Source organism: Mastomys coucha, unplaced genomic scaffold, assembly GCF_008632895.1.
Source record: "Mastomys coucha isolate ucsf_1 unplaced genomic scaffold, UCSF_Mcou_1 pScaffold22, whole genome shotgun sequence".
Classification (NCBI taxonomy): Eukaryota; Metazoa; Chordata; class Mammalia; order Rodentia; family Muridae; genus Mastomys; species Mastomys coucha.
In genome coordinates, this window is record NW_022196905.1 from 243,314,637 (window position 1) to 243,333,909 (window position 19,273).

Consider the following 19,273-nt stretch of genomic DNA (forward strand, 5'->3'; position numbering starts at 1 on the left):
TCGAACTCAGAAATCCGCCTGTCTCTGCCTCCCAAGTGCTGGGATTAAAGACGTGCACCATCACTACCGGGCTTGTGTGGTGCTTTTTAAATGTGGGTCTGTTCTCTCTTTTTTTTCCCCCTCCATGTATTTCCTCTTTGCTTCCAAGTTCAGAAAACTTTTGCTCCTATTCCAGCAAAAAAAAAAAATTTACATCTTGTTCTCTTTCTTTTCTTTCCTTCACTCTTTTCTTACTCTTTGCTGGAGATGAAACCTGGAGACCCCAGGTCTACTAAGTACTCTACCACTAAGGTTCACCCCACAGGGAAATACCAAATCTGTGCAAGTCACACCTTGGAATTTAAAGCCTGCTCATCAAGTGACCTTCATCTTTTTTAGAGGGCAAAGCTAGCTTTGATGGCAACACCTAGGCCTGCTCCCTGGTAGAGTCAGTGAGGAAGGAGAGCAGACAAGTTAAGCTAGTTCCAGAAGGCTCTTGGGAAGGAATTTCCCTGTAAGGCCTTCCAAGGTAACCTCTGGCTTTCTAATTTAAGTCTTTGTCTCTTAAAAACACGCCTGTTATTCACTTTGTGAACTTCAGTAAAAATCTTTTGAACTGCTTTGGGTTGGGTTCAAGAAGAATCCAGTTTGAGATAGCTGTGTTTTTCCCTTCTACTTGCAGTAATCTGAGTCAATTCTGTGATAAGTCTTTAAAACATTAAATCTTTGAAGTGATAGCTTTGGGCTACAAGCCAGAAGGTGAGGCAGATTTCTGTCCTTGGTGCTTTCTTGGTGCTTTCTGACCTACCTTGAAGGAAAGAGGTGATCTATTCCTAGGTAGGAACCAGAATCTTGAAAGTTTGAACAGATCTTAGGTCATGGGGTCACTTCACAGCTGTGTACTGCCACTCCCCACAGAACTGAGAAGGGACAGATGTAGAAATGATGTCACTCCTTGGATCTTGGGCTTTTCAGAAAGAAGCATTATGGTATGGAATGGGCAAAAGAAAGGATTCTGTCTTTTTGTATAACCAGATCACAAGGTATTTTATTCCAAGAATTTGGCCCAAAATATTCAAAATAAAACATGTAATCTCTGTGGATTGTATCAAGAGCCTGTGTACAGACATGGGTTCAGCTGGAGTGCATAACCAGTACTCTGCCAAGTTTGGATCCTGAGACTTTTCACATGACATTCACTACTAGTAGACTTCTCTGCTAGTTTAATGGCAGAAAACTATTAAGGTAGATATCACTCTGGGGCCCCAAGAGAATGACCTGTTCACTCACTTAATTCTGTCTATTCTTCCCTTGTATGTGTACTAAAGTCTACAAGGTAAAGGCTCTTTTCAGCCAATATTATAAAGCAGGAGTTGCGGGCCAGAAGTAAGAGACATGGCATTCATCCACCAGTTTTGATTTTAAGCTTCCAAACTTCATTAGTTGGGGAAAAGGTACTGCCTTATATATTCCCTGTGTGTTGCTGCTTTGTTGTAAGGCTTTTCAGTAGCTGCTGGTGAATAACTCAGTTGTTCAAAGTGTGTTTTATTTTTGTTTTGTAGTCTCCTCTAAGCCATGACCTCATCCTTAACCTGACTCAGGACGGGATCAAACTACTGTTTGATGCTTTCAATCAGAGACTTAAGGTAATCATAATGACAACTATAGTTTCATATCTGGCTAGTCCAGTCTGTCTGGAGCTGATTAACGTGTGCTATTGTGAGGTGTTTTGGAAACTTACAAGTGGGTGTAGACTTCATTGGTTCAGTAGAAAACTAAAGCTGTGCCCATTTCTCTGAAGGTGGGTGCACTGAGCTGGGATGGTAGAAAAAGCTTTTGTGGCCCTTTGATCAGGGCTAAGAAGAGAGTGTTATAGATTTGGGGGAACAGTAATTCAAGTCTTGTTTAAAGGGTGCTGAGAATGGAGCCTAACTATAGGGCAGGATCAAATGAGTTTAGTCAGGTTTATGAGTCTTGCTTTTCTTCAACAAGTGTATGCCAGACAGTATGACCTAAAGATTGAAAAATGAAAATTTCTTCTGGGACTTAGGGTTTGTTGTTAATACTACCAGGAGTGAGTTGATTCTTTAGCCTCATTGTAGAAATATGAACTACTTGGTGATGTATAGGGTATCTTAATTGGCATTGGCATGCAGCTTGCCAGCACCTGTTCAGTCCAGGATGTTTTTAATACACTCTGTTTTCAAATGCCTGGACTGCACAGGTTAGTCATGTGATAGCAGACTCATGCCTCAGAGTCATGGGGTTAAATGGAACACCAGTGCTGTTTTCCTGCTTAGGTTATGAAGTAGCCCTTCCAAATGCTGACATGCTTGTAGCTCCTGTCATCTAGTCACAAGTGAGCTACTGAGAAGAAAAAATAGGACATGGAAAGGATTTTCTTGGAGGAGATCCTTCTGGGAGGTCATTGGCCACCCGTCGTTGTAATTGTCAGATAAAGAATGCCTGCATCGTCTACAAGCAGGGCTTCTGGCTGAAAGCAGACAGTCTCTGTCAACATGAGGTCCTGACCTCAGTGAAATGGCTGCCAGTTTGGCATGGTGAACACCATGCCATGTCCAGGCATTCTGAAAAGGACCCTGGCCACCTTCTGAACTACACTGTTCCTGTCTTCCTTTGCCTCTCTTAGTACCAGCTGCCATACTTATAAGCTTCACACAGCCCTGAAGTAGCTTCATATGAGGTAGACTTGCCTAATATGCATTGAATGCCTTCCTTGCACAGAGTAAGTCATTACCCACTAAGTGTCTTTTCTTTTTATGTTTCTTTCTTTCTTTCTTTCTCTTTCTTTCTTTCTTCCTTTCTTTCTTTCTTTTTTAAGATTTATTTATTTATTTCATGTATGTGGGTACACTGTCTCAGTCTTCAGACACACCTAAAGAGGGCATCAGATCCCCATTACGATGGTTGTGAGCCACCATGTGGTTGCTGGGAATTGAACTTGGGGCCTCTGGAAGAGTGAACAGCTCACACAAGCCGGGAGAAAAAGATTCTTTCAGGTACTATAAAGTATAAAGGCTTAGCAGACAGAGCAGTTCTCTCTAGCAGAAGGGATCAAAATAGCTTCATAATAGTGGCAAGGTTTCTAACTTGATCCAGTGTCGTGTTTTCTTATTTAAAAAGTGTGTGTGTGTGTGTGTGTGTGTGTGTGTGTGCGCGCACGCGTGTGCGTGCACACGCACCATGGAGTATTCATGTAGAGGTCAGTTCTCTCACATGTGGGTCCTGGAGATTGAATTCAGATCCTTAGGCTTGATGGCAAAGGCTTTTACCCTCTGAGCCATCTCACCAGTCACAGTGTTAATGTTCTCAAAAAAAAAAAAAAAAAAAAACCCAAACAAACAAACAAACAAAAAACTTGGGAACTTACGGACAGGGCTAGGAATATAGCTCACTTGGTGGAGTGTCTCCCTGTGGTTCATATGAACCAAACATGGTAGCAACACATCTGTAATTCCAGCACTGGGAGAGAGAAGCAGGATGATCAAAAGAATTCAAGATCATACTTGACTACCCTTGGGACTAGAAGGCCAGCCTGGGCTACATAATACCCTGTCTCAAAAAGGGGGAGATGGAGGCTGGAGAGATAGCTCAGCAGTTGAGCACTGACTGCTGTTCTGAAGGTCCTGAGTTCAAATCCCAGCAACCACATGGTGGCTCACAACCATCTGTAATGAGATCTGACGCCCTCTTCTGGTGTGTCTGAAGACAGCTACAGTGACTTACTACAGTGTAATAAATAAATCTTTGGGCCAGAGTGAGCAGAGGTCCTGAGTTCAATTCCCAGCAACCACATGATGGCTCACAACCATCTGTACAGTTACAGAGTACTCATATACATAAAATAAATAAATCTTTAAAAAAAAAAGAAAGGAAGGAAGAAAGAAAGAAAGGAAGGAAGAAAGAAAAGAAAGAAAGAAAGAAAGAAAGAAAGAAAGAAAGAAAGAAAGAAAAGGAGAGAGGTGAGGCACAGTCTCTTGTCGGGGCTTCGGCACATTTGAGCGTGAGTGTCCCAGTCTCTGTGTTAGTGCTGTGCTGCTCACAGCCTCTTCCACAGCTCAGGGCAGAGTGCATGTGCCACCCTCACTGGATTATAATAACTGGTACCTCCAGCCCCCAGCCAGCCGTGTTGTTGGATGCTAAGCCATGACATCACAGTATCAAGGACTTTGTAGTGCTTATTATCTGGTCCAGTAATGCCCAAGTGCTCAGTGCCTTTTCATTTGCCTCTGCTCTGGCTCCTGGCACTGCATCTGAGGTAGAACCTGTTAAAGGGACAATTTCACAAGGGCCCCCAGGATCATCAGGTTCAATCAGATCCCCTTTATTAGGGACATAATCTAATAGTCTCATACTTGTTATGTCCTAATGTAGGGCCTGTTTCCTAGGAGGATATAGACCTCCTTCTCTCATTTTATACTGTAAATAAAATAAGCTAATTTGAAGAGTTGGTTTGGTTTTTGTTTTTTATAATGTATCAAATATGACATGGGGCCTGGTGAACTGGGAAATGCCTTTAATCCTAGTACTTGAGAGACAGAGGCAGGAAGATCTCTCGAGTTCAAAGCCAGTCCAGTCTACATTGTGAGTCCCAGGCATCTAGGGCTATGTGGTGAAACCCTGCCGCTCACAAAAAAAAAAAAAAAAAAAAAAAAAAAAAAAAAAAAAAAAAAAAAAAAAAAAAAAAAAAAAAAAAAAAAATCCAGTATGGGAAGAGGAAAAGGTTTCTATATTGAACATATATATACAAGCTGGATGGATATGTTTCCTGGGATGTGACATTGTCTTGTAGAACGATATGTGTCCTAATATGTTCAACACTGATGGAAGGCCTTGATCTAAAGCATCTATGGTTAGCATTCAAACACTATCAAGAAGGGGAAGTTGTGGCTGTGTGGTTTCATACACCTTGTAATCCCAGCACCTGGGAGGAAGAGGCTGGAGCAAGTTGGAGGTCTACCTGGGCTACATAATAAATTCTAGGATAGTCAGGCTACATAATGAGACCCTGTCTCAAAAAAGAAAAAAATATTTATGGAGACAGGTTATGATTTGTGTTTTTCTTCCCAGTTTTGTTCTTTGTTTTATGTGGAGATAAGAGTCTGAACTATTTGCTCAGGCCAGTGGCAAACTCATAGCTCAAGTGATCCTCCATCTTCTACCTCCTAGGTAGATAAGACTAGATAAGACTATAGATATATAGCTCCTCACGTGGCTTTTTCCTCCCCAAATTTAGAATAAGCACAGAAGATAACATGCGTGCTTTGGGAGAGTCTTCGGAGTCTGGGGCACTGGGGGTGATGCTGAGACCATATTAAACATATGGGGTTTTGGGGGGGTTATTTTTTTTTAAGACAGGGTTTCTCTGTGTAGCCCTGGCTGTCCTGGAACTCACACTGGCCTCTAACTCAGAAATCTACCTGTCCCTGCCTCCCAAGTGCTGGGATTAAAGGCATATGCCACCACTGCCCCGCTGAACTCTCAATCCTATTGCCACAGCCTCTTAACTATATCTGTCTTTTTAACAACTTGAATAGTTACAGTACCTAAATAATTTCCTTTATTTTTTAGGTGATTGAAGTTTATGACTTGACAAAAGTAAAGTTAAAGTATTGGTAAGTTTTCTCCCCTACTGGTATATGTTATATGTGGTATAGACCAGCTTTATCTACTGCCTTCATTAAAGTACTAAAGGATTGCATTTCCTGCAGTCTAGGAATTAGCACCTACTGCAATAGTTCCCTGAGGAAGTAAGCCTTGTTAAGAACATGCTGGGTGTTTAACACACTGCATGTATATATAAAATCTAATTCAACTCTCCCATCAAAGTACAACTTGAGCTTAGGAATGCTGTGAGTCTCCTGAGTCATGATTGTCCTTTGTCACACCTTTTCAGGTTTCTGAGTAACAAATGGAACAAGCCAGGTAGTTCTGACTCAAACCAGTGCTAAGGAGACCACCGTTTCAGAGCCAAAGCTGCATGTCAGAATGAGAACAGGATGGCCTGCACAAAGCCTTAGATCCTTGAGCCAGCTAGCAGAGTGCTGCACTCACATTTAGAACAAACTTTCAGGGGTTAGGAGTCCCTTCAGCCCAGTGGTAGTGGGCTACCCAACATGCGAGGGACCTTGGGTTCATTTCTCACTACTGCAGCAACAATCAAAACTGTGCCTTCCAGTAAGGCACATGCCCTTATTGAGAGCATGACAAGGACCCACTTCCTGGGGCAGTTCTGGCAGTATTTGCTAGTATAGGAATGAACAAACATGTAATGGGACTAGATCCATTTGTCCTTTCAGTAGACTCGCTAGAACCTTCTTACCTCAAGGTCTATCTCATCTTCTTTGTCCTTTTATTTAGAGACAGTAATGTATTGGGAAGCCCCAGAGAGCCAATGCTATATATGGGCTTCCAAGAATTGACCTATTTCTCACCTAATTAATTCCTTTTATTTACAATTTATTTAGTTTTAAATTTGTTTGTTTATTTATTTTGAGACAAAGTCTCACTACATGGCTTTGGGCAGCCTGGAACTCTGTATATAGACCAGGCTGGCCTTTAACTCACTGATATCTGCCTCCCAAGTACTAATTAAAGGTGCAGACCACCATGACTTGTCTTTTTTTTTTTTTTCTGCGTTCATGCTCTCCACTGGGGGGAAAAATATATTTGTTTATGCTGGGTGGCGGTGGCGCACACCTTTAATCCCAGCACTTGGGAGGCAGAGGCAGATGGATTTCTGAGTTCGAGGCCAGCCTGGTCTACAGAGTGAGTTCCAGGACAGGCAGGGCTATACAGAGAAACCCTATCTCGGGAAGAAAAATATTTATTTATTGTATATATATGAGTACATTATAACTGTCTTCAGACACACCAGAAGAGGGCATCAGATCCCATTACAGGTGGTTGTGAGCTACCATGTGGTTGCTGGGAATTGAACTCAGGACCCCTGGAAGAGCAATCAGTGCTCTTAATTACTGAGCCATCTCTCCAGCCCCTATATGTGTTTTAAGAATAACTGTTATGATCCCAGCAGTGGTGGCACATGCCTTTAATCCCAGCACTTGGGAGGCAGAGGCAGGTGGATTTCTGAGTTTGAGGCCAGCCTGGTCTACAGAGTGAGTCCAGGACAGGCGGGACTATACAGAGAAACCCTGTCTCAGGGGGAAAAAAAAAGAATAACTCTTAATGCTGAATACAGTAGCACATGCTGGTAATCCCAACACCTGGCAGGCCAAGACAGGAGGACTGTGGGTATTTTCACAGCCAGCCAGGGTACATAGCAGGATTCTGTCACTTAATAAAAACTCCCACCTTTTCTCATGATCTAAGCCCATCTTGTTAAACACGATATTAAAAAATACTTGTGTTTTTCAGTGGAGTACATTTTAACTCTCAGGCCATCGCTCCTACCATTGAGCAAATTGACCAGTCTTTTGGCGCAACCCATCCTGGAGGTAAGCCAAGTTCATCTGATTCCTCTGGTCAGCCGGTAGCAATAGCCCTGTGGGTGGTGCCATCTCTCCTCATCTCAGGTCCTTGGATGGGTGTGCAGTACCTCAGATCCTTGTCGTCTTCCTAGTGGGTCATTTCAGAAACAAGACAGAAGCAGCTTCCAGTCAACTGTCATTCTTTCCTTCTTACCCACAGTGTACAACTCTGCTGAGCAGCTCTTCCACCTCAACTTCCGAGGACTGTCTTTCTCTTTTCAGTTAGACTCATGGACGGAGGCTCCCAAGTATGAGGTCAGCACTTGTGTGTCCTTGTGGTTTTTTTCTAGTGTCCATGTGGGATAAAGGAGTAGGTAGGATACCTTTCTTTGGTTACCTGTCTTTGAGTTCTTTAACAGCCAAGATAGAATTCATGGGAAGGAGGAGGCTGCAGCATTCCTAGGAAGAGTGTATTTTGCACTGTAGAGGCAACTAAGGCCCTCACATTTGTCCAGCCATTTTCTAACTGCAACATCATAGACAGTTTAAAGAGTCTGTTATTCTCTGGGTCTTCAGTTACTTGTTGCTTCAAACAAAGTTTCAGAAACCAGAAGTGGTGGTACACACCTGTAATTCCAGAATTTAGGAGACTGAAGCAAAAGGATCTCTCTCTGGTTTGAGGCCAGCCTGAATTAGTAAACCCCGTCTCAAAAGGAAGAAAGAGAGAAAGGAAAGGAGGGAAGGAAGGAAGGAAAGCAGGCAATAAAACTCAAAGATGAAAGATGCACTTGCTTATTTAAAGCGACTTAGTTGACTCAAAACCAAGTTCAATCGTGTGCTTTTACCATTTCTCAATGACTATGAGTGTCAGGGGGGATTAGACACTGAATCACTTGATCTAAATAATGTCCTTAGTAAAATTCTTGCCTTGCTTGCAGCCCAATTTTGCCCATGGTCTAGCTTCTCTTCAGATACCCCATGGAGCAACTGTAAAACGAATGTACATCTATAGTGGAAACAGCCTCCAGGATACCAAGTGAGTGTGAGGAACATGAGCTTTCTGCGAGGCCCATGGCCTTTCTGGAAGGAAGGCTCATACCTTGTTCATTCTGTGCCTCCTCCAGGGCTCCTGTGATGCCCCTGAGCTGTTTCCTGGGAAATGTATATGCTGAAAGTGTAGATGTTCTTCGAGATGAAACTGGACCCTCAGGGTTGCGACTTCGTTTGCTCGCTGCAGGTAGGTTCCCCATCGTATCATATCTATATAGAGACTATTCTACTACCCGAAGTATATGCTGAGTGCTCATTCCTGATTTGTAGACATGTTTATTGTTACGTTCCTGTGTTGGGAAGGGCCCATAAACTCTCAGGAGTTTCCTTGTGTGGACACTAATTCTAATTGTGAGATCTTGACCTCCCAAAAAGCAGAGCTTGCTAATACCATCACCCTAACTGGTTCAAATTTGGCCAGCAGGTGGTGGCACATGCCTTTAATCCCTATAGAGATAGGCGAACTTGGTCTACATAGCAAGTTCCAGGACAGCCAGGGCTAGACAGAGAAATCCTTGTTGCTTTGAATTCTATTAATAACTCTATTTGTTCTTAATATGACCTGGCCAGCCCCCCAAGACTGAGTCCCATTGATTTATTTAATCAGCTTTAGCACAATTACTGGCCAATTACCCTAACCATTTTTCTACACTAGACTGGCTGTTTCCTAGCTGTGCTCCCCAAGTTACTTGCTGTTTGAGTCTAGCATAGGCTGTTTTGGACAGCCTCCTCATGGTGTGCTTCCCTTAGCCACTCCTCCATCCCATCTAATGGAGACCTCTTGGTCTCTCCTTTCTTCTTCTCTCTCCTTCTCCCTCTCTTTGTGGTAACTGAAACCCAGGCTACCTAGTAATTGGCTGTAGCCACTTTTATTTAACCAGTCAGAAAAGATTGGTGAGCAAAGTTTATACAACATCATTTGGTGTACATGAGAATCTGCTTGTCAGGACTGCAACCAGATCTTGGGGGCCAGTATTTAATATTTGAATACATAATATTAGCACCAGACCAATCCCCAGCAAACCCTGTCTCAAAAAAAACCAAAAAACAAAAACAAAAACAAAAAGCCAAGTTCAGTCCAAAGCAAGTACTCTACAACCTCTAGGTTAGAACTCTAAAATGTGTTGTTGTTGTTGTTGTTGATGATGATGATGATGTTTCTGTGTGTGTGTGTGTGTGTGTGTCTGTCTGTCTGTCTGTCTGTGTCTGGAGTTGATTATCTCCTTTCATTATGTGGATTCCAGGGAGCAACTCGGGTCGGTAGGCTTACAGGGTGAGCACTGTGCACAGAGTGCTGGCTCCAAACTGTGTTATAACCAAGGCAACACAATTGCATAAAGGAATATTACATTTGAGCTGTTGTTTGAAACAATTGACATGGAACAGGCAACAAAGTCAGGGATGTACTGTCTCTTAGGAGGATCAATCCTGAAATAACAGGGTCTCCATCTAGAACAGTAGTGATCAGGTGGCAGGAGGAACCAGTGAGTGTAGAGATTTCATTCAGCCAGTGCCACCTGCTTACACAGTTCACTTCTAACACTTCTCACTGCTTAAACTGTTAGTGGAGGAAAAACACTTCAGACTTCTTAGATTAACTTAACCAAGAGTGATCTCCACTTCCTCTCCTGTGTCTGTCTGTTGTATGTGTCTGAATCTGTCTGTCTCTCACAAAGGGTTTTGCTCTGTATTTTTTGACCAGTACAGAAAGCATCAGATGGAATAGGGATGGGGGATATTTAACAGATTTCTACACTGGGAGAGATAATATTGACCCAACATGACTTAGAACAGCAAACATAATGGAAAACAAATGTTATTAAACTATAGCCATGTTGCCAGGCAGTGGTGGTGCATCCCTTTAATCCCAGCACTTGGGAGGCAGAGGATTTCTGAATTCGAGGTCAGCCTGGTTTACAGAGTAAACTTACAGAGTAAGTTCCAGGACAGCAAAGGCTACACAGAGAAAACAAAAACAAGAAAGAAAGAAAGAAGAAAGAAAGAAAGAAAAGAAGGAAGAAAGAAAGAAACCTATAGCCATGTTTGCAACATTTATGGTGGATGCTTGTTTTTTATCAGGTTGATTCTAAGCTGTTGGCTGTTTTTCACAACTGATTACTGCAATCCACAAATGGGGGGAGAGGGGAGTACTTATTTAGGATTGAAGCTATGTGTATGCTAGGATGTAAAAGCTGATTGGGTGGGAAATCTGAAACATGGTAAGATTGATACATTATTTCTTAAAGGCAGGTTAGTTAAATTTAAACATACTGGATGCATAGTAGGACAGCATAAGTACATAGTCTTAAATAATCTCAGGGTGAGGTCTGGAAAAAGTGAAAAGTGGAGTCATTTAAAAGGAATATTTTCTTTTTTTTTTTTTTTTGGTTTTTCAAGACAGGGTTTCTTTGTGTAGCCCTAGCTATCCTGGAACTCACTCTGTAGACCAGACTGACCTCAAACTCAGAAATCTGCCTGTCTCTGCCTCCCAAGTGCTGGGTGGGATTAAAGGCGTGTACCACCATTGCCCAGCCAAGGAATATTTTCATAGCTGGGCAGTGATGGCACAGACCATTAATTCCAGCACTCTGGAGACAGAGGATCCAGGACAGCCAGGGCTACACAGAAAACCCTGTTTCAAGAGAGAGGGGTTTTTAAAAAATATGCATCATTACAGTCTTCAAGCAGTGAATGAAACAAGAGTTGCATCTGTGAAGGGTCACTTTCTGCAGCCCTGTTCATAGGAATCTGGTGCCTAAAGAAACATGGAAAACAACTGGAGACTCTGGGCCTATATTAGCAGGGTTTATTCTGTAGGTCACTGAGCCTTCCTAAGCTACAGTATTTATGGATATTAGAAACATTAGAAGCGTTAGAGTTTTCCTAGGACCTGGTTAATTTAAACTGCCTTTGTCTGCCTGGTGTGGTGGCACATGTCTGATTCCAGTACCTGGAGGTAGGCTTCAGTCAGAGCGTGAGTGTGGAGGACAGCCTGGCCTGCGTAGTGAGACCCTATCTCACAAGAGGCTGATGTACTGAAGATAGAATTGAGTTAGTTGGAGAACTCAGTGCCTAGTTATTTCAGATTTGGGTTCTCTGAGGTTGTTCAAATATAGCAAGCTGATTGTTACACATGAAAAGGTTTGGACAGATGTAATGCCCTGTGCAGAGAAAAGTAGTGTCTTGTTAACATGACACCAGAAATGGAGGCTTTTCTCTGACTTTTGGCTACTTTTAAATTTTTGGATAAAAGACTAATTGTCCATGCTTCCCACACACAGAATGTAGAGATTTTACTGCTGTTATGCCTGCTTAACTTAAGCTGCAAGCACTTCTCCATTGCATGTATATCATGCAATGATGTATATCATTGCACCAAACAGTAATTTTTTTTTTTCTGGTTTTTCGAGACAGGGTTTCTCTGTGTAGCCCTGGTTGTCCTGGAACTCACTCTGTAGACCAGGCTGGCCTCCAACTCAGAAATCCGCCTGCCTCTGCCTCCCAAGTGCTGGGACTAAAGGCATGCGCTACCACCGCCCGGCTAAGAGTAAATTCTTTCACAACAGAATGCTTTTGTTATTTTTTTTTTTCTTCCTGGTTTGCCTCTTTAAGTGATAACGCTCTAACTCCCTGGGTTAGAGACGCTGCCAGACGTTCTGTAGGGTTAGGAAGTGCTGCTGATTTTACCAGCTCTGTGCAAACTCTAACAGTAGACCTTTCTGGGAGAAATAAGGCAGTTTTACTCTCAGAATATCCTCAACAACTAGCACAGTGTTCTGGCCCATGATAGGGAATAAAGAACTATTGGGTAACTTGAGTGTGTTATCACACTGTCTGTATAATGTTAGCACTGATAGTCAAGGTCATCCTGACTCCTTTGCAAGTTTGAGGCCACCTTGGCTTATATGAGATCTTGTCTCAAAAAGCAAAAGAAAATGTTGGGCCTGGTGGTGTAGACCTGTAGTCCCAGCACTTGGTGGGCAGAGATAGGTGGATCCCTGAGTTCAAGGCCAGCCCGGTCTATAGAGAGTTCCAGGACAGCCAAGGTTATACAGAGAAACCCTCCTGAGTACTGGGATTGGAAGTGTGCAACACCAGACCCAGAAATAAATACATGTTAAAGATAAAAAAGAAAATAAATACTTAAGGATTTGGTGAATAAGTTAATTCTCTAGGATCCTTGGCACAATTTTGAAAGTGATTTCTCAAAGTCTTACTTAACTTACCTGTTAATCTGGTATTTACACTTAAATACAGTCTTGCCCTTTGGCTAGATCTGATCAGTCAGGAGGTAATTGTTAGCCTTTTGGAGCCCCTTGGGTTACAGTGTCTCCAGCTCTGACCAGAACCACCTTTCCCCTTGTCTGCAGGTTGTGGACCCGGAGTATTAGCAGATGCCAAAATGAGAGTATTTGAGCGTGCAGTGTATTTTGGTGATTCTTGCCAAGATGTTCTGAGCATGCTTGGCTCTCCACACAAAGTCTTCTATAAGTCTGAAGACAAGGTAGGGAAAGGTACTTACAGTGTGAATGGCCTCTCCACTCACCAGTACTTTACTATGCATAACTAAGGTCTGCTTCCACAGAGTCTGTTCTACTTGAAGTAAAAGCTTTTCTCTGACCTTCTGGTCTAATGATGCTGTCCCTTGTCACTTGGAGATGTGTCCATATTAACAGATCTGGCTCCCCACAGCCTCACTTATCCAACAGCTTAATGTTACATAAAGAACACAATGTGTAGTTTAACTAGAAATTATTTTAAAGGGATTTTAATTTGTTATTTTCCCCCCCCAACAGATGAAAATTCACTCTCCTTCCCCTCATAAACAAGTTCCATCCAAGTGCAATGACTACTTTTTTAACTATTTCACTCTTGGAGTGGTAAGTATGATAACTTAACAGGATTCACTTCTGTTGGCATAGGGAGGGCACTGTCAAGTGCCTGTGTGACCATTCCTCCCGAGAATCAGAGAACTTTTGCTCCTCATGCTTGTGCCAGCTACTTTTCATGGGTTCTGGTAATCCCACTGTAGTCAAGACTATGGAGGAACACTGAGACGCTGGCTTTCCTGGTATATCTTGTCTTCTATCCTAAGGAGAATCCTTCACATATGGGGACTGTGGAGAGACCACATTAGACTGTTTGGAGAAACATCCCATAGTACATAAGACACTCTTCAGAGTCAAAAAAAGAGAAACTAGAAAGGCCCAGGCACTAAGATTGTGCTTTTGTATTTACAGAGGCCTATCCCAGACATGTTAATATAGCTATATATTCTGGACCTAAGGCACTAGATGGAGGTGGTGGCTGCCATTGGGGTTGGCAGTCTAGCTGCTGGATAAGATGCATGTTTGAGAAACAATTGTATAAGTGTGCCGGAAGGAACATCTCAGGACAAAGTCGGCTTGTGCCATTGGTCATTGTTTTATTTTTTAACTTTTGTTTGAGACAGGATCTTGTTGTGTAGCCAAGGCTAGCCTCAGACTTGTAATCATCTCATGTCTGTGACTACAGTCATGTGTTATATACCTAGCTGGACCGTGCATCTTCAAAGGTAGCTTTGAGCTTTCCATGCTCTGAAGTCTAAAGGCAGGAACGTAGATTATAGAGAGGGAAAGGAAAGGGCTGCTTACACCTACATAGAAAATGCCAAACACAAGTCAGGACTCCATAGGGAGCTTTGTGAGGACAAGCTTCTGAGGGTAGGATGGCAGCCGGAGGGAATGGGGCAGATAGAGTCAGAGTTCAAGGACCAGTGAGAAAGATGGCAAGAATGGATAGCTTAGGTTGCATTCTGTTGGCTATTGGTAAAGAAAGAGCAAGAAATAACCCTGAGATCCCTGGCCTTAGCAGGTGGCATCAAGTTCAGGTTTGAATCCTGGTAAAAGGTTATATTGAATGGCAATTCCATTACTTGTCAACTTTTATAGAAGCTGGGGTCTGGCTGGTTATAGCCTTTCAAGAGCAAAGTACCCTGAATCTTCTTGGTGACTTTGGAGCCAAAATTTGCATTTAGTACAAAAAAAAAAAAGTTCTAGGTCCTATTGGAAAAAAAAGATTTCCCTTCCTTGGCTGTTGAAGTTGCCAAGCAGTGGAACTGGAACCCCTGTTCCTGCCAGGCCCTCTCCACCAAAGATGCCTAGTTAAGGCCTCTGAATATGTGGAAGGAAGTTTCTAGTGTTCTCATGATTGAAGGTTCCAAGTTGGAATTCTCTTGGGAAGGCCCCTGACCTGCCTTGGTAACTTTTCATACTTGAACATGTTATTTTCTTTGTCAGGACATCCTGTTTGATGCAAATACACACAAAGTGAAGAAGTTTGTCCTGCATACCAATTACCCTGGGCATTATAATTTTAACATGTGAGTATACCTTAGGTAAGCAAGAGGAACTGAACTTGTGGTTGAGTGTGGTGCTGGCAGTTGAACCCAGTGCCTTGAGTTGGCTATCAGCACTCAAGTGACACTCACAACCTCTACCTGTGGGAAATAAATGTATGCTAAGTGCCTGCTGTGCTCCTGCCTAGTTTATCTGTGTGTACTCAGTTTACAAATAGAAGATACAGTCAGAAACTGTTACCGTTTTATAGGCAGGGTCTTCTGGTCTGGTACACACTGTGTAACATAGGCTGACCTCAACTCTCAGCCTCCTACTTCTGGGATTACAAGTATGAGCCCCCATGCCCAACCAGAAACCTTTATAGCTTACTAGCTACAGTTAGTAGTCTTTTTCTTTTTTTAAATTTATTTATTTGTTTTATGTATATGAGAACACCACCATTGCTCTCTTCAGACACACACCAGAAGAAGGCATCAGACCCCATTACAGATGGTTGTGAGCCACATGTGGTTGCTGGGAATTGAACTCAGGACCTCTGGAAGAACAGTCAGTGCCCCTAACTGCCGAGCCATCTCCCAGCCCAGTTAGTAGTCTTTTTAGACCCAAAAGCCATGTTCTTTTCTGTTTAGCTTCAGTGTCTGAGTTGAGCCTTCCCCAGTGTATGTTGTCAAAGATCCCAAGCCAGGGATACATAACATACATACATAACAAGGATAACATAGGGTTCTGACTTTTCTGGGATGCAGAGTAGCAGTGTAAGAGTAGTTAGGCCTCACAAGAAACAGGCTTTACCTTTATCTGTCTTCTTTCTAGTTACCACCGCTGTGAGTTCAAGATCCCACTAGCCATAAAGAAAGGTGAGTGGGGAGTCCCTCGGGTTAAAGAGATGTGCAGTTACCTGCCTGTATTAAGAAGGCGGAGAAGCCAGCAGAGTGTAGTGCTTAGACTGTTGTCCTGCTCACTGTCTTCTCCCTAGCTTTAGCTCCTCTGGGATGGGCCTTTGTTCTGGGGGCTGTGAAGGCCTTTTCCTGTGGCTGGCACTATTGGCTAGTGAACAGAGAAGTTTCCTGTCTACAGATTATCACCCAGTGGTCCTTACACATCCTTTGTGCCCACGGCCAACTAGTGTAGCTCATACCAGGACTGGCCGCCCTTTGCCTTTCCACGGTCTTCCAAACAACCTGCCTTTGCTCCCTGTGTACTCTAGCCATAGCATAAAGCGTAGCTAGTCTGGATTCGGCCTGTGGCTGCACCTACAGGTAACCATGGCCAGCTCAACCCAGCCTGCACCATCTTCTTTTTCCAGAAAATGCAGGCGGTCAGACTGAAATATGCACCACCTACAGCAAGGTAAGTTCTTATCTTCCTGTCTGGTAGTCTAAGAATGAAGTGTGCATGTGTCACAGCTGCCTCTGGGTTCTTGCTGACCCCTGCTGCCTCTGTCCCTTTTGCAGTGGGACAGCATCCAGGAGCTTCTGGGCCACCCTGTGGAGAAGCCTGTTGTCTTGCACAGGTGAGTGAGGGGCTCCTGCATCTGCTCAGGGAAGTCTAGCAGTGGCTAATGTACAAACTACTTAAGTTTCTGGACTGGGGATACAGCTCAGTGTAGTATATTTGCCTAGCATGTGCCAGCCCTGGGCTAAATTCCAGCTCCAGGTAGTGTTGCTAAAATATACTCCCTGACCTGTCATGCATGTTAGGATTAGATCAGCTGTTGTTCATGTCTACTGTGAGAGATTGCCCTTGGTATATCTCCCCTTCCGCTGCTCTATCTCTAGTGGTCTTCTCACTCCTTATTCAGAATAAGTAGTTCTTTGACTCCCTGTCTTCAGCTTTCCTTTCCCATCAAATCTGCTACCTGCTCTAGGCTCTAACCTTTGGCTACCCTGTTAACTGAGGTGCCCTCTCACTGGAAGGGGCCTTCCTGACTTATCACCATCCTACTCAGTTCTGTAGTAACTGTCCTAGTCTGAGCTCTGTTGCTGTGGGGAGAAAAGGACTTACTTGGTCTGCACAGTCTGGTTAAAATTTATTGTTGGGGAGTCAGTGCAGGAACCATGGAGGAAAGCCACTTACTACTGGCTTGCTTCCCCTGGCTTGCTTAGCTTTCTTTGGGGAATGGGTAAAAACGATCTCTTTATGTAGGCCTGGCTGGCCTTGAACTCTCAGAGATCCACCCGTTCTTGCCTTCTGGATGTGATTAAAGGCCCTCACCACTGTGCCCAGCTACAGCTTGCTTTCTTACACAACTCAGCACCCCCTGCCCAAGAGTAGCACCATACATAATGGGCTGGGCCCTCCTACATCAGTCACTAAAAATACCCCACAGACATACCCTCATGCCAGTCTGATGAGGCAGTTCCTCAACAAGGGTTTCCTCTACCCAGGTGAATCCAGCTTGTGTTGAGAAAAACTAACCTGCACAACGGCTTTCTTTGATCTTTGAGTCAGAATTTAAAGAAGCCGCTTCTTACCCCTTGACCCAGTGTGTAGGAGACAGACACACTGGCATGAGAGCCCACTGGCCTGTAACCCTCATCCCAGAAGGAACTGAGCCTTCTGCTGCTTGACCTTTGTTTCTCTAATTCTGGATTCTCTGGCTTCAGGTCCTCATCTCCAAATAACACCAACCCGTTTGGCTCCACATTCTGCTTTGGTCTTCAGCGGATGATCTTCGAGGTGAGTCCTAGAGGCCAAATAAGCTGCTAAGGGCTTTGTAGTTGTAGCAAGGCCAAGCAAGTGTCTGAGGAGGATTGTATGTGAGTTAGCATAACAGCCATGCTGGACAGATGAATCCTCATCTCTGCTATCTAAAAGTTCAGACATGATGATTAGGGAACAAGAGAGGTAGCTAAGCAGGTAAGGGTGCTCACTGCCAGGCCTGAGGACCAGAGTTCAGTTCCTGGTACCCACATGATGAGAGAGAAAGTTGTCAGAACCTCTACATTTGTACTGTGGGAAATGCATGCCCTTTGCCACATACAAAATTAATAATAATGTAAGAAAAGAAAAAAATAGGTTGGGGAAATCTGGGGTCACAGAACCTGAAGAAGTCTTCTTATCCATCAGTACAAGCCCATCAGTAATGTCTTTATTTATCAATAAGCAGTACAACAGGGAGTGGGCACCTCAAAGCAAGTATGGCCAAACTTGGGTGTGCCACGTGGATGAGTGGCCCTAGGTGCCCCCACTGGTTTGAGGGAAGCCTGGAGAACCCCCCTTTTTTTTTACTCTGGATGCCATTTCAGCAGGCTTTTGCAGTTGTAGAGACTAGATATTAGCGTTTATAAAAGCCATGTGTCCTGTGAAGAACGGGCAGATCTTGAGCAGAAGTAAGCCCACTGACATGAAGTTGGTGGTTGAGGAAATGCAGGGCTCAGGCCTGTGTGTAGTGCGGCATGTGTACACCCTCTAGCTCACCCAGTCCTTCCCTCTTGACCTGCTGTTCTCTTCTTACACCAGGTCATGCAGAACAACCACATTGCCTCAGTGACCCTGTATGGCCCCCCTAGGCCTGGTGCCCACCTGAGAACAGCAGAGCTGCCCTAAGGACATCACTATGTTTCCCCCTGTCAATGGAACTGTGCATCACATCCAGCTCAGTGGGTCTCTGTGCCACCCTGTGTGTTTTCTTGGGCACCTTGGCAGTGTTGAAGGGCCCTGGGATCCAGAAGGGTTTGGAAGTAGGATTGGGGCTGAGCCTTCTGCCTTGGGACAGAGGACCAGATCCTCTGTCCTAAGCCTGCTCTTGTCAGGAGAGAACACAGTCTGCAAAGAGAAGCACAAACTTTGAGCCTTGACGAGGGCTCTCTCAACTAACATGTAATAAAGGACATGTCAGCCCCTGTCCTGCACACTTAGGGAAGACGGGACTCTTTCTCTAGCTAAGGAAATATACCCAGGATGAGAACAGGGCCCTGCTTTTGGCCCAACATTGCCACGTGGCCCTTAAGGCAAGCAGAGCAGGTAGCATGTCGGTAGTACTTGGTTGCAATATTTGCACTACATCCATTTTAGTTACTTGATGAGCTGGCTGTGGCTGGTGTGGCCCACTGCCCTTCCCTGTTTCTTCTGTGTGAGTGCTCCTTGCCATGCCCAGGTGGCATACCTAAGTGGTTGAAATACAGTTTTCTACCAGGTATGTATCAAGCCTGGTTCCCACTGCTGCTCTGGGAGCCACCCTTTAGGGTCACCTGTTGTCTCTTGGTCCAACCTGGCTGACAGGGCTGCATGTCTCCATCTTGTTTGCCTCTTTTATTTAATGCCAAAGTGTTAGCCAAAGACACCTTCCTCCTTTTGTTACATTACAGCATCTGTTATGCACTGTGGCCAGCTCCTTGCCCTAGTTCTGGGCACTGGCCTGGCCTGGCCTGGCTACTTGGTTTAAGGCCTAGGGGCTCAAGGAATACTAGGCTGCTTGGTTTCTTACATGGGTCTTGCTAATGGGGAAGTAGC

At 44.0% G+C, this 19,273-nt stretch overlaps 1 protein-coding gene across 1 annotated transcript in view; it reads left to right on the forward strand.

Moving 5' to 3' along the window:
- CUNH16orf70 (chromosome unknown C16orf70 homolog) overlaps positions 1-18,409 on the forward strand; it is a 28,819-nt gene extending 10,410 nt beyond the window's left edge. The window contains exons 3-16 of the mRNA XM_031341134.1: positions 1,542-1,625; positions 5,572-5,615; positions 7,378-7,457; positions 7,651-7,745; positions 8,369-8,466; positions 8,555-8,667; positions 12,851-12,984; positions 13,277-13,360; positions 14,759-14,841; positions 15,632-15,675; positions 16,125-16,168; positions 16,273-16,331; positions 17,425-17,497; positions 18,281-18,409. Coding sequence (XP_031196994.1) covers positions 1,542-1,625; positions 5,572-5,615; positions 7,378-7,457; positions 7,651-7,745; positions 8,369-8,466; positions 8,555-8,667; positions 12,851-12,984; positions 13,277-13,360; positions 14,759-14,841; positions 15,632-15,675; positions 16,125-16,168; positions 16,273-16,331; positions 17,425-17,497; positions 18,281-18,367 — 1,122 coding nt within the window. The 3' untranslated portion in view covers positions 18,368-18,409. The remainder of the gene's footprint in view (positions 1-1,541; positions 1,626-5,571; positions 5,616-7,377; positions 7,458-7,650; positions 7,746-8,368; positions 8,467-8,554; positions 8,668-12,850; positions 12,985-13,276; positions 13,361-14,758; positions 14,842-15,631; positions 15,676-16,124; positions 16,169-16,272; positions 16,332-17,424; positions 17,498-18,280) is intronic.
- The last annotated feature ends 864 nt before the right edge of the window (positions 18,410-19,273 follow it).